Source organism: Lytechinus variegatus, chromosome 16 (assembly GCF_018143015.1).
Source record: "Lytechinus variegatus isolate NC3 chromosome 16, Lvar_3.0, whole genome shotgun sequence".
Taxonomy (NCBI): Eukaryota; Metazoa; Echinodermata; class Echinoidea; order Temnopleuroida; family Toxopneustidae; genus Lytechinus; species Lytechinus variegatus.
Window position 1 is genome coordinate 28,456,945 of NC_054755.1, and position 24,000 is coordinate 28,480,944.

General features: G+C 36.5%; 1 protein-coding gene across 1 annotated transcript; it reads right to left on the reverse strand.

The window, feature by feature from the left end:
* Nucleotides 1-5,267: 5,267 nt before the first annotated feature.
* Nucleotides 5,268-10,931, reverse strand: LOC121430383. Its single transcript, XM_041627668.1, has 3 exons — nt 10,855-10,931; nt 8,283-8,479; nt 5,268-7,240 (listed from the first exon to the last, which is right to left on the reverse strand). The coding sequence occupies exons 1-3, from the start codon at nt 10,861-10,863 to the stop codon at nt 5,605-5,607; spliced, it is 1,842 nt and encodes a 613-aa protein (XP_041483602.1). The 5' UTR covers nt 10,864-10,931; the 3' UTR covers nt 5,268-5,604.
* Between the last annotated feature and the right edge of the window lie 13,069 nt (nt 10,932-24,000).

Genomic DNA, 24,000 nt, shown 5'->3' on the forward strand with positions numbered 1-24,000 from the left:
GATGATTCTGGGATCAAGACAAAGAATGAACAAATATAGGAATTCAGATTCAGATATTTCTATCACGTTTGATGGTATAGTAATATATAAGGTTCACTCCACTAAATGTTTAGGTGTCATAATAAACGATAAACTTCTTTGGCATGATGATGATGATGTAGAACATGTTAGTAAAAAAGTATGTGCTGCTCTCGCCATACTGAAAAGGGCTAATCCATTCATTGATGTTACCACTGCAAAACTAATCTATAACTGTTTAATCCAAAGTCAAATTGACTATTGTTGTGAGGTATGGGGTTTAAGATTTATCACACAAACAAATCAAATAATAAAACTTCAGAAACGTGCTGCCAGAATAATACTCAAAGCAAACGTCCTCACCCCGTCTGATCAGTTATTTAATAAACTTGAATGGTTCTCCTATTCCCAAAGAGTAATGTATTTTCGATGTATATTTATATTTAAGAGCTTAAATGATCTTTTTTAATGAAAATGTTAAATTAGTATCCAAAAAACATAACGTAAATACAAGATCCGCCTCCAATCTACAACTCGATGTCCCAAAATGCAACACCGAATATTATAAATAAACATTCATTATTTTCTCAATATCAATGTTCAATTCCTTACCCCTTCATTTAAAAACCCTATCCACAATCTCTAGTTTTAAAAAAAGAATCAAATCATATATAATGTCCAGCAAATGTTAAAATGTCAATGATTCCTGTGCCACAAATATTTTAATGACTTAATTTTGCATGCCTTTCTGTGTTCTAATATGTATGATTTATATATATATATAATGTTTTTACCTTGTTTTACCTTGTATGTTTTAACACTTGTATATATATACATGTCTTGTTTTTATGCTTTTAGGGCCCTTTTGATACCAGCTTTTGCTGAAAGGGCACCCTATTGAAATATTGTTTAATAAATAAAAGTAACAATGCGTCCATTGGCGACTGGCAAATTTAAATTTCGTATTTGGCAGAGCCCATTTTGAGTAGTTCTAGAAATGCAAACAATACCGTTATGATGAATAAAGTTCATCCATGCGCTATTTTATTCACATGATGTATGCCATGTCAGTATAGTGCTACGCCAGGCATACTTACATAATATTCTGCTTTGAAATTTTCCTATTCTAAGGAAAGAAATGAAGTCATTTGAACACACTTGATCATGATGTAACTCCGAACTTGTCGACAAATTCACCCACAGGCAGCTGCGGGGGTCAGGAACAAGGCTGAGGAGGAAGAGAACGAAGTTCGTAAAAATAAGACCATTTAGAAATATCAAAAATACAATGAACAGGGGCTTTTGGTAATTTAGAAAAAATGGCAATGGAAACTTTGAATTTCTGCAAAGCTAATACTTGTTACACTTTCTTGCACCATCCAGTATATGGAGCTTTATTGTTAAGGACTGTGTATATGTGCACTGTAAAAACTGTGGTGTTAAAACCGACACCAGTTGGTGTTAATAGAGGACCACACCCTGAGGTGTTAAAACTACACCCTACAGATTGAACATAACACCAAAGAGTGTAAATATAACGACCACAGGTGTTGTAATAACACCTATGGGTGTAAAACTAACACCACCAATTTAACACCGGTGTAAAACAACTGGTGTTGTCCTCTATGTACACCGGTTAACACCACAGTTTTTGCTGTGTGAGTTTGTGAGTGTGGGGTGGATGTGTATCTACGATCTCTTAGTATACATCGTTATTTCCTTATCTCATATACTTATTTGTTCTCATTTTCTGCTTCGGTTTTCTTTATTGGTTTTTTATTTCATTCGTAGACGAAAATGTGCATTGAGTCTTATGTATGATGCGTTTTAACAAGACATGAATAATGTAAAGTTTGTTTTTGTGTATGATCATGTTTCTATTTGAAAGGGTATCATGAACTTCTCCAAGTTCATTCTTTAACACATTTCCTTTTCCATTGTCATGGTTGTCTTAATTTTCTACCTTTTTTCATTCTTTCTTTCCTCCCCTCTCTCTTCTAGTTTTCTCTTATTCCCTCTCACTCCCCTTCTCATTTCTTTCTCTTCATAGTTTCTGTTTTTTACGCATTAACTGTCACTCTTTACATCTTTCTCTCTCTATCACTCGCTTCAATCTCTCCCTTTCTCTCATTCACTCTCATTCTATATATATCTCCTTTTCGCATTAACTTTATACTATCTTTTCATCTCTCTCTCTCCTTTCCCTTCTGTTAGCATTAACTTAGGTTACATGGATTATGTTGATTGTTAAAATGGAAACCATGGAAAGATCACATTCTGGTTTTGTCTGAATTCTTTAATCCATATTTATATAATATGTCGTTAAATATTCTTTCATAAACTTCATTAACCGAGTGTACAAAATATAGTTTTCATTTACTAGTATCATTGATATATAGGTCCTCGCTACTTAACTACACGTACGTTTTGGGGAAGTCCGTATGATACCCACGAGAAAAGAAAGTATCAGCCATAAACGATTATACACTGTAAAAATATTGGGTAAAATGTTTACCACCACGAGGGTAATTAGGTGTCTAACAAAGCAAAGCGAGAAGCACATTATCCATGAAGATTTAAAACATAAGCAGCAATTACTTTAGAATGGGCAAAATTTCCATCACACTGGATAAATAAAAATGCCCCCCCCCCAAAAAAATTTCCAATGTTGGTTAAACACATAATTACCCTCATGGAGCATTTTTACCCAATATTTTTCTTAGATTACTATACTCTTTCGGATTTTTTTTATCAACTTGTATGGTTTGTTTTCAATGAATGTTAATCTACCTACATGCATAATGAATTGGGATTTCTTTAAAGTAGATTCAGATTTTTAACCAACTTTGAGGTTAGCTGATATAAATTCTGAGAGCATATCGTTTACAATTTACTTTTAAATTTGATTAGTTTGTTTGGTGTTTTTTTCCTGTCTAATCTTAAGAATATTTTATGTTATAGGGCCCTGAGCTGTTATTTTCTTTAAAAAATATTTAGTGATATTGGTATGATGTAATTACGCACCGACGGAGGGGGGGCAGGGGGGAGGTAGTTGCCTATATCCGGTCTGAAATTTGCAGAAACTGATTTTTTTATTGCACCAAAATCCTTCTTCTCAACTGAACAAATGTATTTTTATGAACGAAAGCGAGGAAGCGAAACGACCTAGCTTTCTAATGCCCGTTTTTTTTAAATGTATTCCTGTTCGATAATAACTACCCTAAATAACATTATGTTAACATCGTTAAAGGACAAGTCCACCCCAATAAAATGTTGATTTGAATTAATAGAGAAAAATCAAACTAGAGTCATGACATCTTAAAGTTTCGCTTAATTTCACAAAACAGTTATATGCACATCCTGGTTGGTATGCAAATGAGGATACTGATGACGTCATCCACTCACTATTTCTTTGTATTTTATTATATGAAATATGAAATATCCGAATTTTCTCCTCATTGTCAAGTGAAACAGTGATTAATTTCTCTCTGAACATGTGGAATAGCATTGTTTAATACTATAAGATTCAGTCAAGTCGGTCCCATGGTCAAATCTGTAAAACGTGAAATATTGTATAATTCAAACAATAAAAAAAAAATAGTGAGTGATGGACATCATCGACTGACTCACCTAATTGTGCATATCACTGTTTTGTGAAAAATAAGCGAAACTTTAAAATGCCTCTTATTTTACAACCGATTTTGATGAAATTTTCAGTTCTATGCTAGTTTGATTCTCCTCTATTTATTCAAATCAATATCTAACTGGGGTGGACTTGACCTTTAATCCTTCAAATTAACACATAGTCTGGATGGAGCCCGTTGTGGGAAGAGTTGTACTGAATGACGGCTAAAAACAAAGCAAAGCTAACTAACTAACAAGCACAAGTCTCTGTTACACGTTTTGCCACTGTTGAAAATCAAATTTTGAATGATAATTTTTTCGTAGCGTCTGATCGCAATTCTAATTGCATTAGTCTCAGATAAATCACGACTAATCGCATCTTTATTTTGTCTGCATGATAAATGCTTCGTCAAAATGAACTCATAAAAATCATCGAACTGGCGGATTTACCGCAGGGGCGCAGTACGTCGCAGTTCTTCGCCATTTGGGTCCAACGAACTGGTTACCGCCCCCCTCCCTTCTTAGCAAAATAGATCCACTAATGGATGTATCTTAAAACTAAAGTGATTTCTAAAATTCCTTTAAAAAAATAATGACAATAGCTTAATGAAAGAAAGGTGACAATACGTCTGTCAATGTTCATAAGCAGAAATTATGCTAATTATATTTTTATGGTAAATAGCTTTAATGGGAGAAATTATAATTTGTAAACGGAATGTAAACATAGGAGTAATGCCGAAAATTTGTTTACAAAGATACTTGTTATGTATCAATAAAAGAAACCCGGTAAAAGAAACGAAATATAATACAAAATATTCTCAATTAACTACAAGTTCTAATAAAAAATTTCATTGAAAACGGTACCTACAAAACAAAAACCCGATGTCAAACTGGGAAAACACTAATAAAAATAACTTTACATTACAACGATATCAACAACAAAATACTAGTAGACAACGTTTACACAATAATTCATCGCTAGTGCTTTCCTATGTACCTGAAAAGTGTAAGCAGTTTAAAAAGGCAAGAACTTAAGTTCGCCAGTTATTTATTAAATTGCACATCTATACTAAAAATCAAGAAAAATAGTAAAACTGGATATAAATTTGGAAAGTACACATTGTTGTTTTATTTCCCTACACAGTAGGCCTGTATTATCATATTCTTACTTCTCTGTTTCACGAGAAAACTTTGTATAAAAATCGATGACTTCTGTACACATGAACCAACAGCGTTAAGCCAGCCTATCCGGACAAACACGCCATTTTAATACAACAACGAACCCAACAGCACAATGAACTTAATACTGGTAAAAGCACCAAGATAAGAATATCTGTAACGTATAATCCTGCCTATTGCTGATGAAGGAGATTTTATCCCATTATTTCTGTCAAAGAACCTGGGTAAACTGTACCGTCTCTATTTTTTATGAAAATATATTATCAATATTGTATATCGCATTTTGTACAGCTTTTATGTAATGGTTAATTGCCAACTCGTCCACTCACCACATGGTCTACCTTTTAGTCATGTAGTCTAATGCCATTCCGTCCATAAACATTTCGTCTAATAACCATTTGGTCCAATTGTTACTTCGTCTGATCACCATTTCGTCTGATAACCAGTTGGTCTAATATCCATTTCATTTTCATTCATTTTGCACAATTAACACTTAGACCAAATAGTATATGGACTAAATGACCATTTCAACAAAGTATGCGTGCAATGATGATCTTGATTGGTCATTGGCATTAGAGGATTAATTCTATCTTTAAGTGTGTGACGGAGCCCTTGTGAGTGTTTCGTAAAAGGACTTGTCTGACTTGTCAGACAAGTCCTGCATTATTCAACATTTACAGAAACTGTTCCCCAGGGCCAATCAAAATAAAGGAAAGTTGTCTTGTCTGACTAAAATATTGATGAAACGCTCCCCTTATTTCAGACAAGTGTGCGAAGTGAAGATCATCTATTTTTCTTGTACGTCAGAACCGGTTTTACTCGAGTACCCTCCGCTGTTGCATTTACTAGCCTCTCAGACTTCAGCTTGTCGCTTAACATCTTGGCAGTTTCGTGGACAACTAAGACACTACTGGAATCGTCATCGTTCATCTCATCTACTCCTGGCTGTGAATTCGATGTTTTATTGGCAAGGATAACGTGCCTAATAATTTTCTGTGCGGGTTGAGGAGGAAGAGGTTTTGAAGCAGGTACCGCCTTCGGCGGCGGGGGTCCTGCACCTTTGCTCACTCCTTTGGCTGCGGCTGCTTTCGGAGGGGGTTTGATCTGTTTGGGTGGTTTATGGCGACTAAGGATGTACTTGGCGGATGGGTAACGTCGAAGTTGCTGTGTTTCGAACGGAAGCCCCATATTACGCGACCGAGGTTTAGGAGGTGATCGGGCTACAGGGATCTGTTGCCTTCGCCAAATTGCAGAGAAGAGGGCGTTCTTCGATTCTGCAATCTGCGCACAAAGCTTATTGGAATCCTTGCGTGGTTTGTACTCGATCCAGTGGAAGTAATGACCTTGAGCCTTTACTTCTGTCCCACCAACACACGACTCGAATGTCTCCTTCAAACGTCTGCGAAATTCCGAAAGATCAGTTTGGAAGTCGGGACCATACCTTGATATCTTTTCCCATAGTGTACGATTAAAGTGTTCATACAACTGGGTGTCTACGTTGTTCCACTGTCTCATCTTATTTCGTAGGGACTCTGGTATATTAGCTGGGTTTGGACGAACATTCTTGGCAACGTACAGTGTTTCCTCCAGACTCCAGCAGAGCAATCTCCTCATGACCACCAGAGATTCCTCGAAATATTCCGTTATCAAAACTAACCTGAACTCGCGATCCAATTTCTTGATATATTCTTCCACCTTGGTTTTATCATTGTGATACACATGATCCAAACCCAGATCAAATGCTTGGTTGTTCTTGGCATAATACCATCTCAAGCCCATTTTCCCTTCCCATTTCATGGACTTGAGACGCTTCCGGTAAAAGTCTGGCTTTGCAAAGAACTGCGTCAGTCTTGCCTTCATTGTGGTGTACTGCATTTTCTCTTGCATAAGGAAAGAGTCATCTAACTGGAAATGGGTGAAAGCTGATTCAAACTGGGTACCAGGATCCCGGATAATAGTTATGTAATGAGTGTTTGGTTTCATGAAGGTATCCATTGCCTTACGGTTATAACGCACATGAACGGCAAGCATGTTGTACTTGTACTTGGAGAAGTCACCTGGTCTGACGCCTATCGGAGGGAGAAAGTGGGTCCTGGGAGAGTTGGCATTTAAGGGCAGATAAACCAAGTGTCCGTTAGTGGGACTAAGGCGGTTGAAGACAAACGACAGGTTGTGGGTGAAGCCGTAGCGGTTGACAATGTGGCTTAGACTGGTGCTTCCGGTCTTGTGTGTCTTGATGAAGACAACGTTGTCCTGGTGAGTACAGGACGTTGGGTCTTCGGTCTTGTCCTCAACATCATGGCTTATCGTATAGGAGGTGTTAGCATCGAATGCAATGGGTGGAATGACGTCACCAGTGACATTTTCTGGTTCGGAGGAAGGTGTGGTATCAGGGATCTTTTCTTTTCCAAGGTTTTTCCTGCATGTATAAATGTGAATAGATAAATAAAGAAAGGGTTATCATATCCAGTTAGTTTAAAATTAGTCTCAATATGCATTGACAAAAAGGGACAATTCATTTGTAAAATTAAAAAAAAAGGTTGACAAGACATACTGAACCTGGGGTCGTTTCAAAAAGCTGTTCATACCTTAATAGTGACTTTAAGATCGACTGGTGATCCTTTCTTCTCGTAAATGATATTATTGAATGATGTTCATTAGTGATTATGTAGGTCATAAAAAAGATGCACCAGTCGTTCTTTAAGTCGCTCGTAACTTACGAACAGCATTATGAAATACCCACCTGATTATTAAATGCTTCTTTTTAAGAAAGGGTTATATGGGTTTTATGGGTTTCTTATGGGCTAAATTCCTCCTTTCTACTAAAAGATCCACTCCCTCCAATTCAGAGTAAGGTTATGACGCACAGATTGTTTTGGTCAAGCGTCCGAGGTTGATCGACACCTGTTTGGTTGCAGAGAGTCTTGACCAGACCAATATAAAAGGAGTTCGATTCTGAACCAAAATCAGGATAGGGATTGTAGTTAAGATTTGATACAAGAGATCGGGATTTAGAGCTACAGAAGAGTTTACTTTTTATACATCAGTTCCTGTGTTATTTGTCATCATCAACTTATTAATAAACATCTTCATGAATTGTACATCCTGCATTCATTTGTCTCCAATTAAGACTGGTTGAAAAAAGAGCATTCGATCCAACGACAACATAACATTAACAATTTGCTAAAAACAGCATGTAAATGTTAATGCCAGATAATAAGAAATTCGTATATGAAATTAATCTACATCATTGTTGGTATCACGCCTTATTGATTATGAACCATTAAATAATGTCTTGTTGTTCATGTGTTGGTTCTGGGTTTTTTCTTTGAGGAAGCCATTATTTTTACAGATATATTTAGATTATTCTAAAGAAATATACGGCTAATTTATCCTTGCTATCGTCAATAAATTGGAATGATCTGAAATGAGGTAAAAAATGTATGAAACGACTCACTCACCGCTTGGAAGTCGAACCTCTGAGTTTGGACGAACTAGGGCGCCACCAATCGGCAGGTGGCCATGACCTGCGGATAGGAGGTCCAACAGTCGGTCTTGGTCTAATGATCTTAGCATAGTGGGGATGATCATAGAGTCTTGTCATATAGGTCATCAGAATGGCTGAAGTTATTACGCACATTAGAAGAAAGATACTCTGCTGTTTAAAGTAAAAGTGTGGAAGGGAATATCAAAGAAATTTTAGTTCATTTTCTATTTCTAACATACACAACACAATTGATTTTGACGGAAGCTAGGGTTAAGACAATCCCATAACCATTTCTTAAAATAATCTTTGAATTAATTATCGTGAAAAATCAAATTGTTTGTTTCTATTTCATTTCATTTTTATTCACACAAGATTGTTCTACTTCAGTTAACGGATAACGGTTTTTCAGCATGGAATATATATATAAATGTGTGAAATTATACATGTACAACAGCTTTGGCAACCCTTTTATTATTATAATATTTTGAGAAAGAAATGGATGAAGAGAACAATGGTAGGCGTAGCGTAAGTCAAGGTTCCCCGGAGATATCTGCCCTTTTGGAAAAATTGGTAATGCCGGAAAAATGTCTCTGCCGGGAATCGAACCCGGGCTCCCAGCTTTGAACACCGGTGCCTTAACCTCTAGACCACAGAGACGGGTTAGTGGCTAGGGAGACCCCCATCCGATTGACCGTCAGATCGACAGATTTTCGACACTTTACCAATTATAATATTCTTTCTCGGGTGTATGTGGGGGTTTTTTTACAATGACAAGCCGCCATGCCTCAGTTGGATCAAAGCAATAGCTTTTTAGATGAGACCCAAACGCAAGAATATATGTGAAAAAATTTACCCAAATGTTGCATATTTTTTTTATTCACAGGGCTTTTTCAAAGTGTAAACTTTTTTTTGATATGCACTGTATAGAAGTCAATTACAAAATTCAGTGGTTAGGTGTAGGATAGGATTAGGATTTAGGGTTAGAATGTAGAATTATAGGATATGATAAAATGATAAGGATTAGAGTATTGGGTTGTAAAGTCACCTTAATGACACAAATGAATATATTTTTTTAATTGATTAAAACATCGTGAACCTACATGGGACCCATATAAAAACACATTGTTTTCATATGGGGCCCAGATGGGCCATGTGGGGTTAACATGGGTTTTATGTGGGCTTGCCCAGATTTTCCCCATATGAAACCCACACGGCCCACATGGGACCCATATAAAAACACAGTATTGTTTTCATATGCGGCCCATATGGGCCATGTGGGGTTTACATGGGTTTTACGTGGGCATGCCCACATTTAACCCAAGTGAAACCCTCTTGGCCTATATGGGGCCCATATGGGGATGACGGTGCAAACGACATATGGGGCCCTTATTGTTGCCCAGATTTGCCCAGATTAATCCCATATGGGCCCCATATATTTTGCTGACTGGGAATATAAACAGAATGTTAGAGTTTTTGGCTCCCCATTATTTTAGCACAGACTTAGACCATGGTCTAAGCTTAACCTGACTTAAGAATATGGGCCTAAGACTCTATGATGAATTATATAGAGGACACGTGAATTATATATTACAGTCTTCGGAACATCAATAAGCATCGTTCATCACACTATGATGGCACCCTGTCAAAATGGAGAAACTGACCTGCTGGTCATACTCGATCTTTCCAAGTTGGTGTTCAAACGCTGTAAAAACTGGGTCTCGTAACATAAAAATTAGCGATTAATATGCTTGATTTTCACGATTGATTGTACATTGCTCTAAGGTTTGTGTTACGAACCCCAGGAGTATTAAAACTAACACCAGTTGGCGTCACGAGATGGTCGCACCCTATATAGTTTGAACATCAGCCTGAGAATATCCTTGTTAAAAGCATAAAAAGGTGTTGTAAGGGTGTTGAGTTAACACCATCACTTTATTTAAACCCGAGTAAAATGATTGGTGTGGTCATCTATGTAAACTAGTAATAACAACACAGATTATTGTTTTCCGTGTGTAGTAAAGATTATACAGTACAGTACAGCATACAAAGGTGTTGTAAGAACACCCAAGGGTGTTAAGTTAACACCATCAATTTATTTACACCCGAGTAAAATGACTGGTGTAGTCATCTATGTAAACCAGTTAACAACACAGATTATTGTGTTCCTTGTGTAGTAAAGATTATGCAGTTCAAGTACGGAAGCTTCAGAGTATCATCTCTATCTTTTCTACTCGACGATTGGCGATAGATTGCCAATTTGAAAAAAAATTAAATGTCGACTTGAAACGCTGAAATATTCAGTCATGTCATTATCATGATTATGTTTCTTTGTATAAGTCGACTTGGCAAGATAACATATTTCGCCATGTCCATGTTTTTATAAATATACTTTTTATAAGTCGATTTGGCTAGATAACGTATCTCAATGTGCCAATATGATAGCCTAAGCTTAAACTCTTAAACTAACATGGCAAGAGAAAATTTTTCACAATCTCGGAATTAGATAGAACTTATGTCTTCAAAGCTTCCATTTATAATAACCTTACCCATTTCATTATCTTAGTCGATTACAAACACGGCACCTAACATTGGAGGTCAGTGATGACAGGTAATTTTGGACGAACTCGGCAACAAAGAGGTCCACATCTTTTTTTCTTTCATTGAAATAATATGCTACAGAAGATTTTTGAGTCGTTGGTTGTCGTCGAGTAAGGCTACGTCATCTTTTCTTCAGGGTATGGAGTTAAGATAGACGATATCAAATTCCGTCTGGGTGAGTTTGCATCTTCTGCCGATGTAAAAAAAATAGAAAATGTGGAATTAGTGGATACACTCTTAAAAATATTGGGAAAAAGTGCTCCATGATGGTAATTATGTATCCAACCAACAATGGGCATTTCTTTTGGGCATTATTATTTATCCAGTGTGATGAAAATTTTGCTCATTCTAAAGTAATTTCTACTTATTTTTTAACCTTACTGGACAATATGCTTCCCGCATTGGGTAAAATACTACCCCAAATTGGTTGGATACATAATTACCCTCGTGCTGGTTAAAATTTTGCCCAATATATTTTACAGTGTAAGGATTGATTATTATTGTCGTCATCATTATTATTATTATTGCTGTTGTTGTTATTTTACAATACTCTTAAATTATTCAGACTGGACATCAATATGTATGAGACTGTGGTGGGGACCAAACCTAAATTAGATTGAAAATAAGATTGGGATTTATAACATTGGGATCTTCAATCTAATTTTTGATTAGTACCTCGTAGCAATCCAAAGAATTCTCAGAGAAGCTTTGAAATAGACAAAAAATGAGTTGGTAGGTTCCAGAGAAAAAATGAAATAAGCTTAAACCATGCGTGTAAACAATGAAGGACTCTTCATTGTTGTTTCTTCTCTTTTATTATCATCTTCACCTTCTTTTTCTACTTCTCCTACTTCTCCTTTTGCATTATCATCTTTTCTTTTTTCCCCCTTCTTCTTCCTCTTTTTTTCTTCTTCTTATATTTTTTTCTTTTTATTCAACTCCTCCCTCTTCCTCTTCTTTTCTTCCTTCTCATTTTTTTCATTATGATCTTCTTTTTCTCTTCCCCCTCTTTCTTCTTCTTCTTCTTCTTTTCTTCTCCTCCGTTTTTCTCTTTTTCCCCTTCTTCTTTTTGTCTTGCTTCCCCTCCTTCTTATTTTCCATGTCTTTTCTTCCTTCTTGCTGATGTTACTGTCTCTTTCCTTTCTCTCCATCCTCCATGACGTCATTCTTGTTCTCGATTCTTCTCCTCCTCCTTCACTTTTTTTTATAATTTCCTTTCTTCTTACTCTTGATGACGAATATTTGGTAAGAGTGGTAATCTCTTCCTTTACTTTTCCCTACTTCCCTACTCTTTTCGATTGGTATCAATTTGAAGAACATGCACACAATGATAATACTCATCTGATCCTGTTGTTGGACAACCATAATTACCTCTTACCATTCATGGTTGATTGGATACGCGATGTAAAATTAACTTTCCTCGCCTCATATATTCATAGTATTTTCGACTCATTGCCGTTTCGTTTCCGTGAACTAATGCTGATTATGTATTATTCATCATGATTTCCGCGAGCCGTATAGCTCATTGTCGCCTTGCAATCTACGAGACCAATCTCTCTTTAAACACGTTAAAGGGGAAAGTTCATCCCGACGACAAGTTAGTTTTCAAAATGAGAAAAATAAAGAAATACATCAAAGTAGGTTTGATGGAAATGGGAAGGGTAAGAGAATTATGGACGTTAAAACTCGTTTTTTACGTATTATGCGACTATAAATTATAGAATTTCCATTTTCATTCATGGAGCATGATGGATAAAAAACTTTTGATTATAGAACAGGTAATGAAAATTTTTTTCTAATGATATATCCATACAGCACAAATAAACTCACTGTCATTTTTTAAAAGAATTGGTTTTTACTTTATATCACGCGATTAATGGCGGAGCTGCTAAAAATCTACAACTTTGTTATTTGGTCGATATTAATTTTCATTTTCATTTTCTGAATATCATATCAAAATCTATTACAAAGTTACTTTCTCATTTTAAAAAGATCAAAATTGTGGGTCTCAAGATCGCTACATGCACTCTCGAGTTTTTTCCACATGCTGCTTCCAGTTTCCCTGTTTGGTGTTTTTTTTTCTTTCTTTTGGCTCGACATTTCGCATTGAGCTTCGCGCTGACGCTCGTTTGGTGTGCGCTACGCGCACAATCATGGAAAATCCTGTTCACAGCATTATATATATAAACGGGAAAATTTTGGCTCTTGCCCCCCTTGCGCATTGACCCCTGCTACGCCCATGATCCTCTTCACGTTTCACTGCAGACTATCCTTATAATGTCCCTTTCAGGCATGTATGTTTGTACCGAATTATTTCAGCTCGCGTTTTGCGACCTTATAAAGGCCATCGCACACCTTACGACTGTTCGCGATCCGATCTTGGAACAAATCGCATTTTGCTCATTTTCTGAAAATGTGAATGGAACATATCATTTTTTAAGGTTAAAACTAATTGAAAGAATACTAATATAACCATTTTGAAAGATTGCAAGCCTTTATTTTGGAGTAAAGACAAAATTAGTCTCAAATCGTAGCCAATCGTACGACTGACGCCATTACGATTAGATATTAAATTCGCTTTTATTTCAAGAAGGATGACATCATAGTAACAAATTTGAATATTGGTATTCGTACGATGATTTAGAACATTACACAGTAAGATATTCCAAGTCTCAATATTAGCATCAAAGTCTATTATACATTTTATTTTGAAATCGGGTCGACGTGTAAAAATTGACCTAACACCAAAAATGTGTAAATCACTCAATGTAGATTGTATTTGTACATACAGAATATAAATGAAACATTATTTTGTCTCTCTATCTCCAAGCAAAATTATTAGAAGGGGCATAGTTAACGATTAACAACAAATCTTCGCGTTGTGGTCCAGTGGAGTAGTCTTCGGACTTTGAAACAGAGGGTCGTGGATTCGAATCCCAGCCATGGCGTAATTTCCTTCAGCAAGAAACTGGTCCGCAATGTGCTGCACTCAACCCAGGTGAGGTAAATGGGTACCGGTAGGAAGTAATTCCTTAAAAAGCTGTGTGCGCAACGCCTAGCTTTAGGCGGGTATTGTAAGAGCGCCTTGAGCACCTAACAAGGTGGATATGTGCGCAATAAGAAATACCCTATATCATTATTAGTATCATACTGAGAATAACCTGCACTGATAATAACCTGCTTGTTTTATATGTAATTTAGCGTTTAGGCTTCTTTGTTTTTTTTTCTATTTCAGTTCAAATCTACCTTTGCTTGGGTGCATGCAGGACTTGATATTTTAAGCATATTTTACAAAAAGTCAGTCTAAGAAACCACCATTTTCAATAAAATAAAAAATAAAATAGAATTACACATCCGACCCCCCCCCTTGATTAGTTTGAAAAAAAGCTGAAGTTTGCTTAAGCAACATAATTATTAATGAATACAAGAATAACAGCCAGTTTTAAGTTGAGACTTACCCTATAATCTTTAACCTCCTAGAGCAGATCTACAAATTATTGATGAATAGAAAATACAGTTTACGGTGACCATTCACTTTTCACAAACAGAACCCTTCACCAATTAGCAATTCGTGCATTTATGTGAGAATTTTGGAAGTATTCCTTCATCGTGTTGTACTCGACATTGCGGGCCTTTTTAACGACGGCGGAATCGCCATAAATTATTTTTTGGCAACTGAATACAAATGAAACAAGTTTCTCCCGTGTGCCTTATAATGCACTCCCTATGCAGTGTACCTCATCCCAAGACTGCAAGAGGGTAAACGTTTATGGTCTATGGTTATAATCGAGGGATTGCCTCAAAGATGACAATATACCTTCCTGTCTTTCTGAATACACGCATTAATTTGATATATAACGTGACAAAATATTCGCGTGTTTTTTTTTTTTGTGTTTGTGTGTGTGTCTATCTCTGAAACAGTTGTATTCACTCTAAGATTGTAGCAAAACTGATCACAGCGAGATTATCCTCATCTACCAAAACAAACAAATGCGATGATGATCGTGAACAGAGTGGGATTGCAAGTAGAGTCCTATTGGTGTAGAAAACTAGTAGCTGCAAAACACTTTTATCTCCCAAAACGGCCAAACAAAAATAAAATCATCATAATTCCGCGTTCCGTACAGTGTTGCAAACCTATATACTCGTTCGCCTCTTCTTGTAGAAATGAAGAATATAGAAACTCACGTAGCAACAATTGTCTAAATTTAGCTCCAACTCGTCAACTTCAATGGCTTCAACTGACTATAAACAAAATAAGTATCATCACTGCACATCGTTGAATTCATACTAAACGTCCCGCGAGTTACATCTTATCTGGATATCCCCCTTAAAAGATCATCAAATCACTGCGCTCGTCGAGTACACATTGATGAGCGTTCATCTGTGCATGATGAACATCGCGAGTTGAACATGTCGAATGAGGTATGATGGCATTTTAGTGCTTTACACTTCAAATACGACAGACCAAGCCGTACACATATGAAGAACATAATGCCCCTGCTGGCAGCTAGTAGCATTCTATTCGGGTGATATCTTATACACCTTCACTATTTAGCTGTCTACGCACGATGAAGACATACTGCGCGTAGTCTCTTTGATAATCATCATTTCCGTTAGTGAAGTCGTATTCTTTCTTAATTTGACCCCGAAATCAAACTTTCCTGCATGGCTTATGTAAAAAAATAAAACATATGAAAATACACTCAAGTATAGACATGCAGCCTATCACCTACACTGTGTATTTTACATTCTGCCGCTCATAGCATCAGCAATTTCAGGGCAGCAAGATGCACAGGTCTGAGGTTTGAGACTATTGTTTGAGATGTATGCCGTGTCAGCTTACCGTTCACGTTCAAAGATGTAGGAGATGAGCGATGCTCGTTTGAAACCAGACAACGTAGCATTGTACAAAGATTGGCGGCACTCTCCGACTCGCATAAAATTAGAAATGACAGAGCTTCGACCGACGTCAACACTCGGTGCAATAATCCCAGAGCGAGAATTGTAGGCACAACCTACATTTGTCGTATTTTTATTTATATCGGATGAAAGTTAAACACCGGGAGTTATGGCTTGGTTATAGCTTGATAGTTTATGATAATGATTAAAAACAGTGATGATAGTAGTAATAATGATATAATTAATGTATAGAAATGATGATTGTGATATTGAGGTTGATAATGATAAAGATGGTAATGATGTTGAGGATGATGATGATGATGATGATGATGATGGTAATTATGATAATGATGATGGTGATAAAAATAATATAATAATGGTAATACTAAATAATAATAATAGTGACAATAACAGTAATGAAATAATAACATTAATGAATAATACTAATAATGACGACGATATAGACCATGCACAATACCAACAAAAGTAATAACTATCGCGTTTTTAAATCATTTTACTTGCTGAAATTTCTATACTTGTTTACATTATCTATTTATTTCACTACAGGAGTTTATGATAAGATTAATCACAATCAAAATCTTAATCATAATCAAGATCCAATTTACCCCCCCCCCTTATTGTGTATGTAAATTACTATATAAATGTTATTGTTTATTTGTACTCTCATCCTTTATTGAACGAATATTGAATCGAAGACATACTCAATCAACTAGAATTTTAACATTGGAATACTAACATGTGTAAGCTAAATTTAATAGCATAGTAATACTTAAGATAATAAGAATAACGCAATATTTGAAATAATACGAACATATAAGCATGTTAGTATTATAATTTCAGCATACCACATGAAGACTTATAAACCTACACTGCAAAAACTCCGGTGTTGATTTAACACCAGCCCGGAATCTATACGATTAACACCAGAGAAGTGTTAAACAACACCAGTTTGGAATCAAACCGATGCTATTTTAATACTAATTGGTGTTGTATAAACACTTATCTGGTTTTAGACCAAAACCAAACTGGTGTTGTTTAACACTTCTCTGGTGTGGACAGATATAGATTCCGGGCTGGTGTTAAATCAACACCGGAGTTTTTGCAGTGTATCCAGTGGCATAATGAGCCAATGAATCCGTGGGTACAGCATGACGCATGTGGCATCATTTTTAGAAGTCCCTGGCGAACGAGCAAGAATTTTGACCATTGTTAAATGAAAATCTAATTTTGTAATAGATTTTGAATTTGGTGTTCAGGGAAAAAAATCGGATACACTCTTTAAAAGGTTGGGCAAAAAGGGCCCAATTTTTAACCATCACTGTGCAACATACTGTCCACAAAACTATTGGTTAAAATATGTCCAAGATGGTAATAAAAACTAATTATTGAGTAATAAATTTGCTAAATTGGATAATAATTGCCCAGCACTTTGTATAGTTTTGCAATGCAAATTTGAACTCCCACTCTGTTTATGCAATCTTTAATTTGACTACAAATATCTTTAAATGTTAAATAATTTATTGTATCGTTAGGTGTACTTACATGGGTCGTGTGGTCCAGTGGTTAGAGCATTGGACTCATAATCGTAAGGTTGTGAGTTCGAATCCCAACTCTGCCATTGTCTCCACTTTGATAAAAAGGCCCGAGAGTGATATCTGTCGTCTATAACGTCAGCCACTATGACTGATTAACCTAGACGTAAAATGTTTCATAGGTAATTGGTTTTATACCAGCTTGGCGTTTACCAGCAAAATGCTGTCCTGCCGAGTTCTATATACGGAAGTTACCACAAGTAGAAACAGAAGATACATTCCTTCACACAAGCACGAGGTCCACGTCCATCGACTCACTGGCGGATCAATAATTATTGAGTAATAAATTTGCTAACTTTGATAATAATTGCCCATCACTTTGTATAGTTTTGCAATGCAAATTTGAACTACCACTCTGTATATGCAATCTTTAATATGACTCCAAATATCTTTAAATGTTAAATAATTTATTGTATCGTTAGGTGTACTTACATGCCAAGATACATTCCTTCACACAAGCACGAGGTCCACATCTATATCGACCCACTGGCGGATCAATAATTATTGAGTAATAAATTTGCTAAATTGGACAATAATTGCCCAGCACTTTGTATAGTTTTGCAATGCAAATTTGAACTCCCACTCTGTTTATGCAATCTTTAATTTGACTACAAATATCTTTAAATGTTAAATAATTTATTGTATCGTTAGGTGTACTTACATGCCAAGATACATTCCTTCACACAAGCACGAGGTCCACATCTATATCGACTCACTGGCGGATCAATAATTATTGAGTAATAAATTTGCTAAATTGGACAATAATTGCCCAGCACTTTGTATAGTTTTGCAATGCAAATTTGAACTCCCACTCTGTTTATGCAATCTTTAATTTGACTACAAATATCTTTAAATGTTAAATAATTTATTGTATCGTCAGGTGTACTTACATGCCAAGATACATTCCTTCACACAAGCACGGGTCCACATCCATCCACTCACTGGCGGATCAAGGGGGGGGGCTAAAGCCGGCCCATGCCATCCCCCCCTTGAAAAGGTACAATTAAAATTTGTAATGTAAAAATGCCGTTAAAACAGATATATGCCCCCCCCCCCTTCCTTTGAAAGTGAAAAAGTGAAGACCTGTTTTTTGCTTGTCTGACTTTTTGTGAAAGAGATGTCCCTTTTTTTTTATTAAAAACCTTTTTCTTTTTTCTTTTTGCTTGTCAAACTGTTTCATGGACGAAATATCCTTAATATTTTGTGAAAAAACTTTTTTTCGAATTTTTTCCTCTGGGAAAATGTACCCCCCCCTCCACTTTGGGAAATCATGGATCCGCCTATGCATGGACTGCATGGTTAGTTTGGCTGATGAATTATTTATTTGGGGCTTAAATGCATTAGGGTGGAATAATTGGTGTCCTTAATTCACTTATGCTGCCGAGTCAGGGGCAATTGTGGGGTTACACTTCGTAATTCCGAAGCTTCGTAATTCCGAAGGTTCTTTATTCCGAAGGTTCGTAATTCCGAAACACGTAAATTGCCTATACCTCGATGTTCGTTAATCCGAAAACGAAAAAGGGTTCGTTAATCCGAACATTTGTGGCGTAATTCCGACGGTTCGTTATTCCGAAGGTTCGATAATCCGAAAACGTAATAAGGTTCGTTGATCCGAAGGTTCGTTAATCCGAAAACGAAATAAGGTTCGTTGTTCCGAAGGTTCGTTAATCCGAAAACGAAATAAGGTTCGTTGTTCCGAAGGTTCGTTAATCCGAAAACGAAATAAGGTTCGTTTTTTCGAAGGTTCGTTAATCCGAAAACGAAATAAGGTTCGTTAATCCGAAAACAAAATAAGGTTCGTTAATCCGAAGGTTCGTTAATCCGAAAACGAAATAAGGTTCGTTAATCCGAAAACGAAATAAGGTTCGTTAATCCGAAAACAAAATAAGGTTCGTTAATCCGAAAAATGAAAACCGGGAAAGCAGAGGCAGAGGCAAGGAGGAGGGGGCGGGGGACACTGTTGCCGTTCAATAATTGTTATGAGGATGGGAAGGCAAGGGCGGCCGAACGAATTTTCGTTTGGTGGGTAAAGCCAAAAAAATGAAACTCATACGTCAAAATTGACATTTTCACCTTAAGATTATCATCTGCTTGAAGTCATTGTGTGTTTGATAGTGATTAAGTAGAGAAAAACCTTTTTTTGAAGTGATTTCTTATTAAGGCAAAACGTATATTTAGGCTTTATTTTTCGGGAGAGAGTATAATGAGCGAGCGGCTTGGTAAAACAAATTCAAAGGTGAAGTTGTAAAACTTTTTGGGGGTCAATTATTCTTAAAATGGCATTATTGTGAGGTGTTGCGAGCGTGAATCACAAGCTAAAACTTTAGGGTTTTCAATAAAAAATGAAAATAAGTTTTTAAAAATCCGAGCAGATTTCTGCTGTCATTAAACAGATGTGCATCTAACTAAAAAATTAACACGAGCGCAAAACGCGAGCTTAAACATACTGACCAGAAAAGGAACCTGTTAAAGAAAACATTTAGTGAAAATTTGCAATATTCCAGCCTGAAAACTTAACTTGTATACTTTAAAAAGAGTATTTTATTTCGAAAAACACGAAAAACGGCATATTTATTTTTGAAAAAGGAACTTGTCCATTTTGGAAAATATTAATTTCCCTGTTTTTTTATTTCATTTTGGGGGGAAGTGCCCCCTGCCTCCCTCCCGGCGGATCCAACTATCGTCAAATAGGGGGGGGGGCAATTTTTTTCCAGCCATATTTTCCTCGATCGGCAGCTTAAAGTTGATTTTTGTTTGTTTCTTTGAAAGGGTAGTCCTCACAGTCAATAATTAGCTTTATACTTATAAAATAAAGTAAATATGTAATAACATGATAAACCCTTTTTAAATAATGCGAGCGCGAGCTATATATTTTTTTTTAATATGATGGGCAATATGTTTGTGATCTTCAAATCGAGATGCCTATGTAACTAAATTTAGATAATAACTGCGAGCAAGAAGCGCAAACAGACATTTTGAATATATAAGCTCTGACCTGATCTAAAGGGGACATTTTAAGAAATTTTTGCAGTTAGCCATGAAGACGATGCGTGTTTCAACCAGTGGCGGCGGAACATATTTTCCTGGGGGGGGGGAGCAAAGCCCCCAAAAAGGGGCCAATAGGGGCAATTTGGCAAACGTATATTTTCACCATGAGATTATCATCTGTGTAAAGAGGTTGTGTGTCTTGTAGTAATTGCATTGAGCAAAATATTTTAAGTGATAACTGATTCATATCTATGTGTCATTTTTGCGAGCGTAGCGAGCAAGTGGTTTGGGGGAAAGAAATCAAATCTGAAGATGTATAATTCGCCTTTTTGGTCAATTACTGTTAAAAGGGCATCCTTGTGAGATGTTGCGAGCGAATCACGTGCTCAAACTTTTGGAAATTTCATGTAGGCCTAGAATGATAATAATGATAATTATGATATAGATATTATTTACCCTGGGAAGCCACTTCAGTTCTGAAAACTGTTCTCCCAGCTATTATTATTTTTTTACAAGAATGCTTAGAATGTCCAGTTTTCAGGTTGGAAAATCGGAAAATTTTGGCTCACGTTTCTCGCTCGTATCAAATATTGTTTATTGAGGAACTCATTCTATTCCTGGTTACAAAAAAGTATAAAAATGTCCAGTTTTCAGGTGGAATATCACAAATTTTAAGCTTGCGGTTCGCGCTCTCATTATTTAGTTCGTGAGATATATACTCTATTCATGAGTCACTAAATGCAGTCCTTAAAAGATTACTTAGAAGCCTGTTGCATAAAACATTTTACCTGAGAAAACTCTGGTAAAAACTGAAAACTAAGGTTAGTCTGATTTCCGCCATTATGCTTTAGCACAGAGCAAAAACTCCGGTAAAAACAACCTGGTCAGTATATAAACAAATTACAGCTCGCCCTCGAGTTAATTTTTTAGAAAGATACACATTTTTCTCACGATTACAAAAAATGCTCAGAATGTTTAAGTTCACGTCTTGTTACATGAAATGTCTACTAGTTTGAGCTTGCGATTCGCGCTTTCAACATCTCACAAGGATCATTATTAGTATTATTTTTATTTTTATTACCAGCAGAAGCTGTTATCAAAAATGACATCCCCTCCAATACAAATTCTATTATCTTTGGTTACTCGCACGCGACCAACACACTTGATCCCTGCATCTTTAAACCATTTGCTTAGGCAGCAATTGCTCAGATAAAATCGAAATTAGCATATGCTTGATCCGGGCGCCTATTCTTAATGAAATACATGCTTTTGGCCACAACACACGCATGTATCATCGATCGTTATTACTATCATTGCAGAATATCGTGTAATCTTGTAATGACAACACCGTTTTTGTTACCAAACTGAATAATTTTCATTTTCGGAAATACGAACCTTATTTAATTTTCGGATTAACGAACCTTATTTCGTTTTCGGATTAACGAACCTTATTTCGTTTTCGGATTAACGAACCTTATTTCGTTTTCGGATTAACGAACCTTATTTCGTTTTCGGATTAACGAACCTTATTTCGTTTTCGGATTGACGAACCTTCGGAATTACGAACCTCATTTTGTTTTCGGATTAACGAACCTTCGGAATTACGAACCTTATTTCGTTTTCGGATTGACGAACCTTCGGAATTACGAACCTTATTTCGTTTTCGGATTGACGAACCTTCGGAATTACGAACCTTCGGAAATACGAACCTTCGGAATAACCGAACCTTCGGAATTACGAAGCTTCGGAATTACGAATGTATGCGCAATTGTGGTACCCTTAACCCTTAACAAATGTTCTCGGCAAATGTTTTAATGGTTAGATCACGCCTTCCTTGTGCACATTTGAGGTGTTTTCTTTTTTTTATATTCTGGAATCATATGAACCAGTCCGGACGTAATGAAATGCTTATACGATCCCCTCTCTCTCTCTCCTCCACGCATGCTCAGGAAGAAATCACATATATAGCAAAGCTACAATTTAAAAAAAAAAGCCTCATACTTGACGAGATCGATGGTGAAATATTTCAGGCCATGTCGACTTGATAGATAGGCTAATATGATGTCGATATGGTGAAAATGTGTAATCTTGCCAAGTTGACTTATACATATTTACGTCAGGGCGATATATACATATCGCAGAAATAAAACTCGCCATGTCGACATACCTTTAATAAGTCGACTTGGCAAGAACACGTATCTCGCCATGTCAACATAGCTTTAATAAGTCATCTTAACAAGAACAAGTATCTCTCCATGTCGACATAAATTTAATATACATGTACATTGTCCATCGGCGGCGGAAGTCAAAAAATTTAAGGGGGCCCACCTGAAATTTTGTGATGAACACATGTAAAAAAAAATTGACAAGCAAAAAAAAAAAAGGCCATCAACTAAAATTTAGGGGGGGCCGTCCCCCACCTCAAATTTAGGGGCGGACCTGTACCCACTAACCCCCCCCCGCTTCCGCCGCCATGGCGGACGGCATTTGCATAAACGAGTCAGAAAGAAGAGGATCGAGGGTATCGTGACTTAGCCGTGAACCAGAATAGCCTGGTGGTTGAGTCGCTGCCCGGAAAGCAGTAGATGGCAGGTTCGATTCTCACTGGTTCAATTTTTCTGACTTATGATTTACATTACAGATCGAGCAATGCCGGAAATTTGTTAACAAATTAAATTTAATAATTCGACTTGGCAAGATAAAATGTTTCACCATGCATTTTGTTGAAAATATGGTACTGTAAGGTTTTCGTATGAAGCATAATAAAAGGCGTATGCCGTACGCCTCATCTCTATTCACGTCGCTAATCGATTTCTGTTAATCCGCCTTCTCTAAGACGTATTTTATCGATCTGCTCACCGCTACGTGTTTTGGTTATTAGATTAACTGGGTTCCCGTGCGAGTCTATATGGGACATTTAACTATATGGGTAATTTACGTATACCTATACACATAGGTTGCCATCCAGGAATTTGCAAAAAGGGTATATAGGGGCATTTTTGTTCATAAGAACAAAAAATTAACGAGCAAAACAAAAGGGGAGCCTTCATTCCCAATCGATGGTGATTAATGCCAAAAAAGTCTTCTCTTGTGTATAACGCACGGCAATTAACATTAATAATCATTTTTCATGGTTCTCGAAAGGTTCTCAGATAGGCAGGGGGGGGGGTCCACTGACCGGACGTGACCCAACCCAACCCAACATGTCATCCTGGGGGTTTTCATGCAATCAGTCAAGCATATTACTTTTAATAACAGTTCTTCTTTTGCGATTGTTTAACTTAAATGAATTGTAGTAATTTGCCAATTATTCAATGTTATGCGTTAAGCTGTTTAAAGCGATTTTTTTCGTTCGCGCGTTCTGTCTCCCTTTTCTGTCTCCCTTAAGATAGGCGTTCATTGTCTATCAACTAATATTCAAGAATGTGAGTTTTATTGGGGTTTTTCATGCAATATAAGCATGTTGCTATTAATAACAATCCTTTTGCGATTGCCTTGAGTTTGATAAATTGTAATAAATTTGCCAATTATTTGATGTTATACGCTTTGCGATTAATTGTCTGATGGGCATTGAACTTATTTCACAATAAC

Excerpts from the sequence above, each read along its gene's own strand:
- LOC121430383 (XM_041627668.1), bottom strand. Across the intron at positions 7,241-8,282 it reads AGAGGTTCGACTTCCAAGCG|GAAAAACCTTGGAAAAGAAA; the intron begins GTGAGTGAGTCG and ends TTATACATGCAG.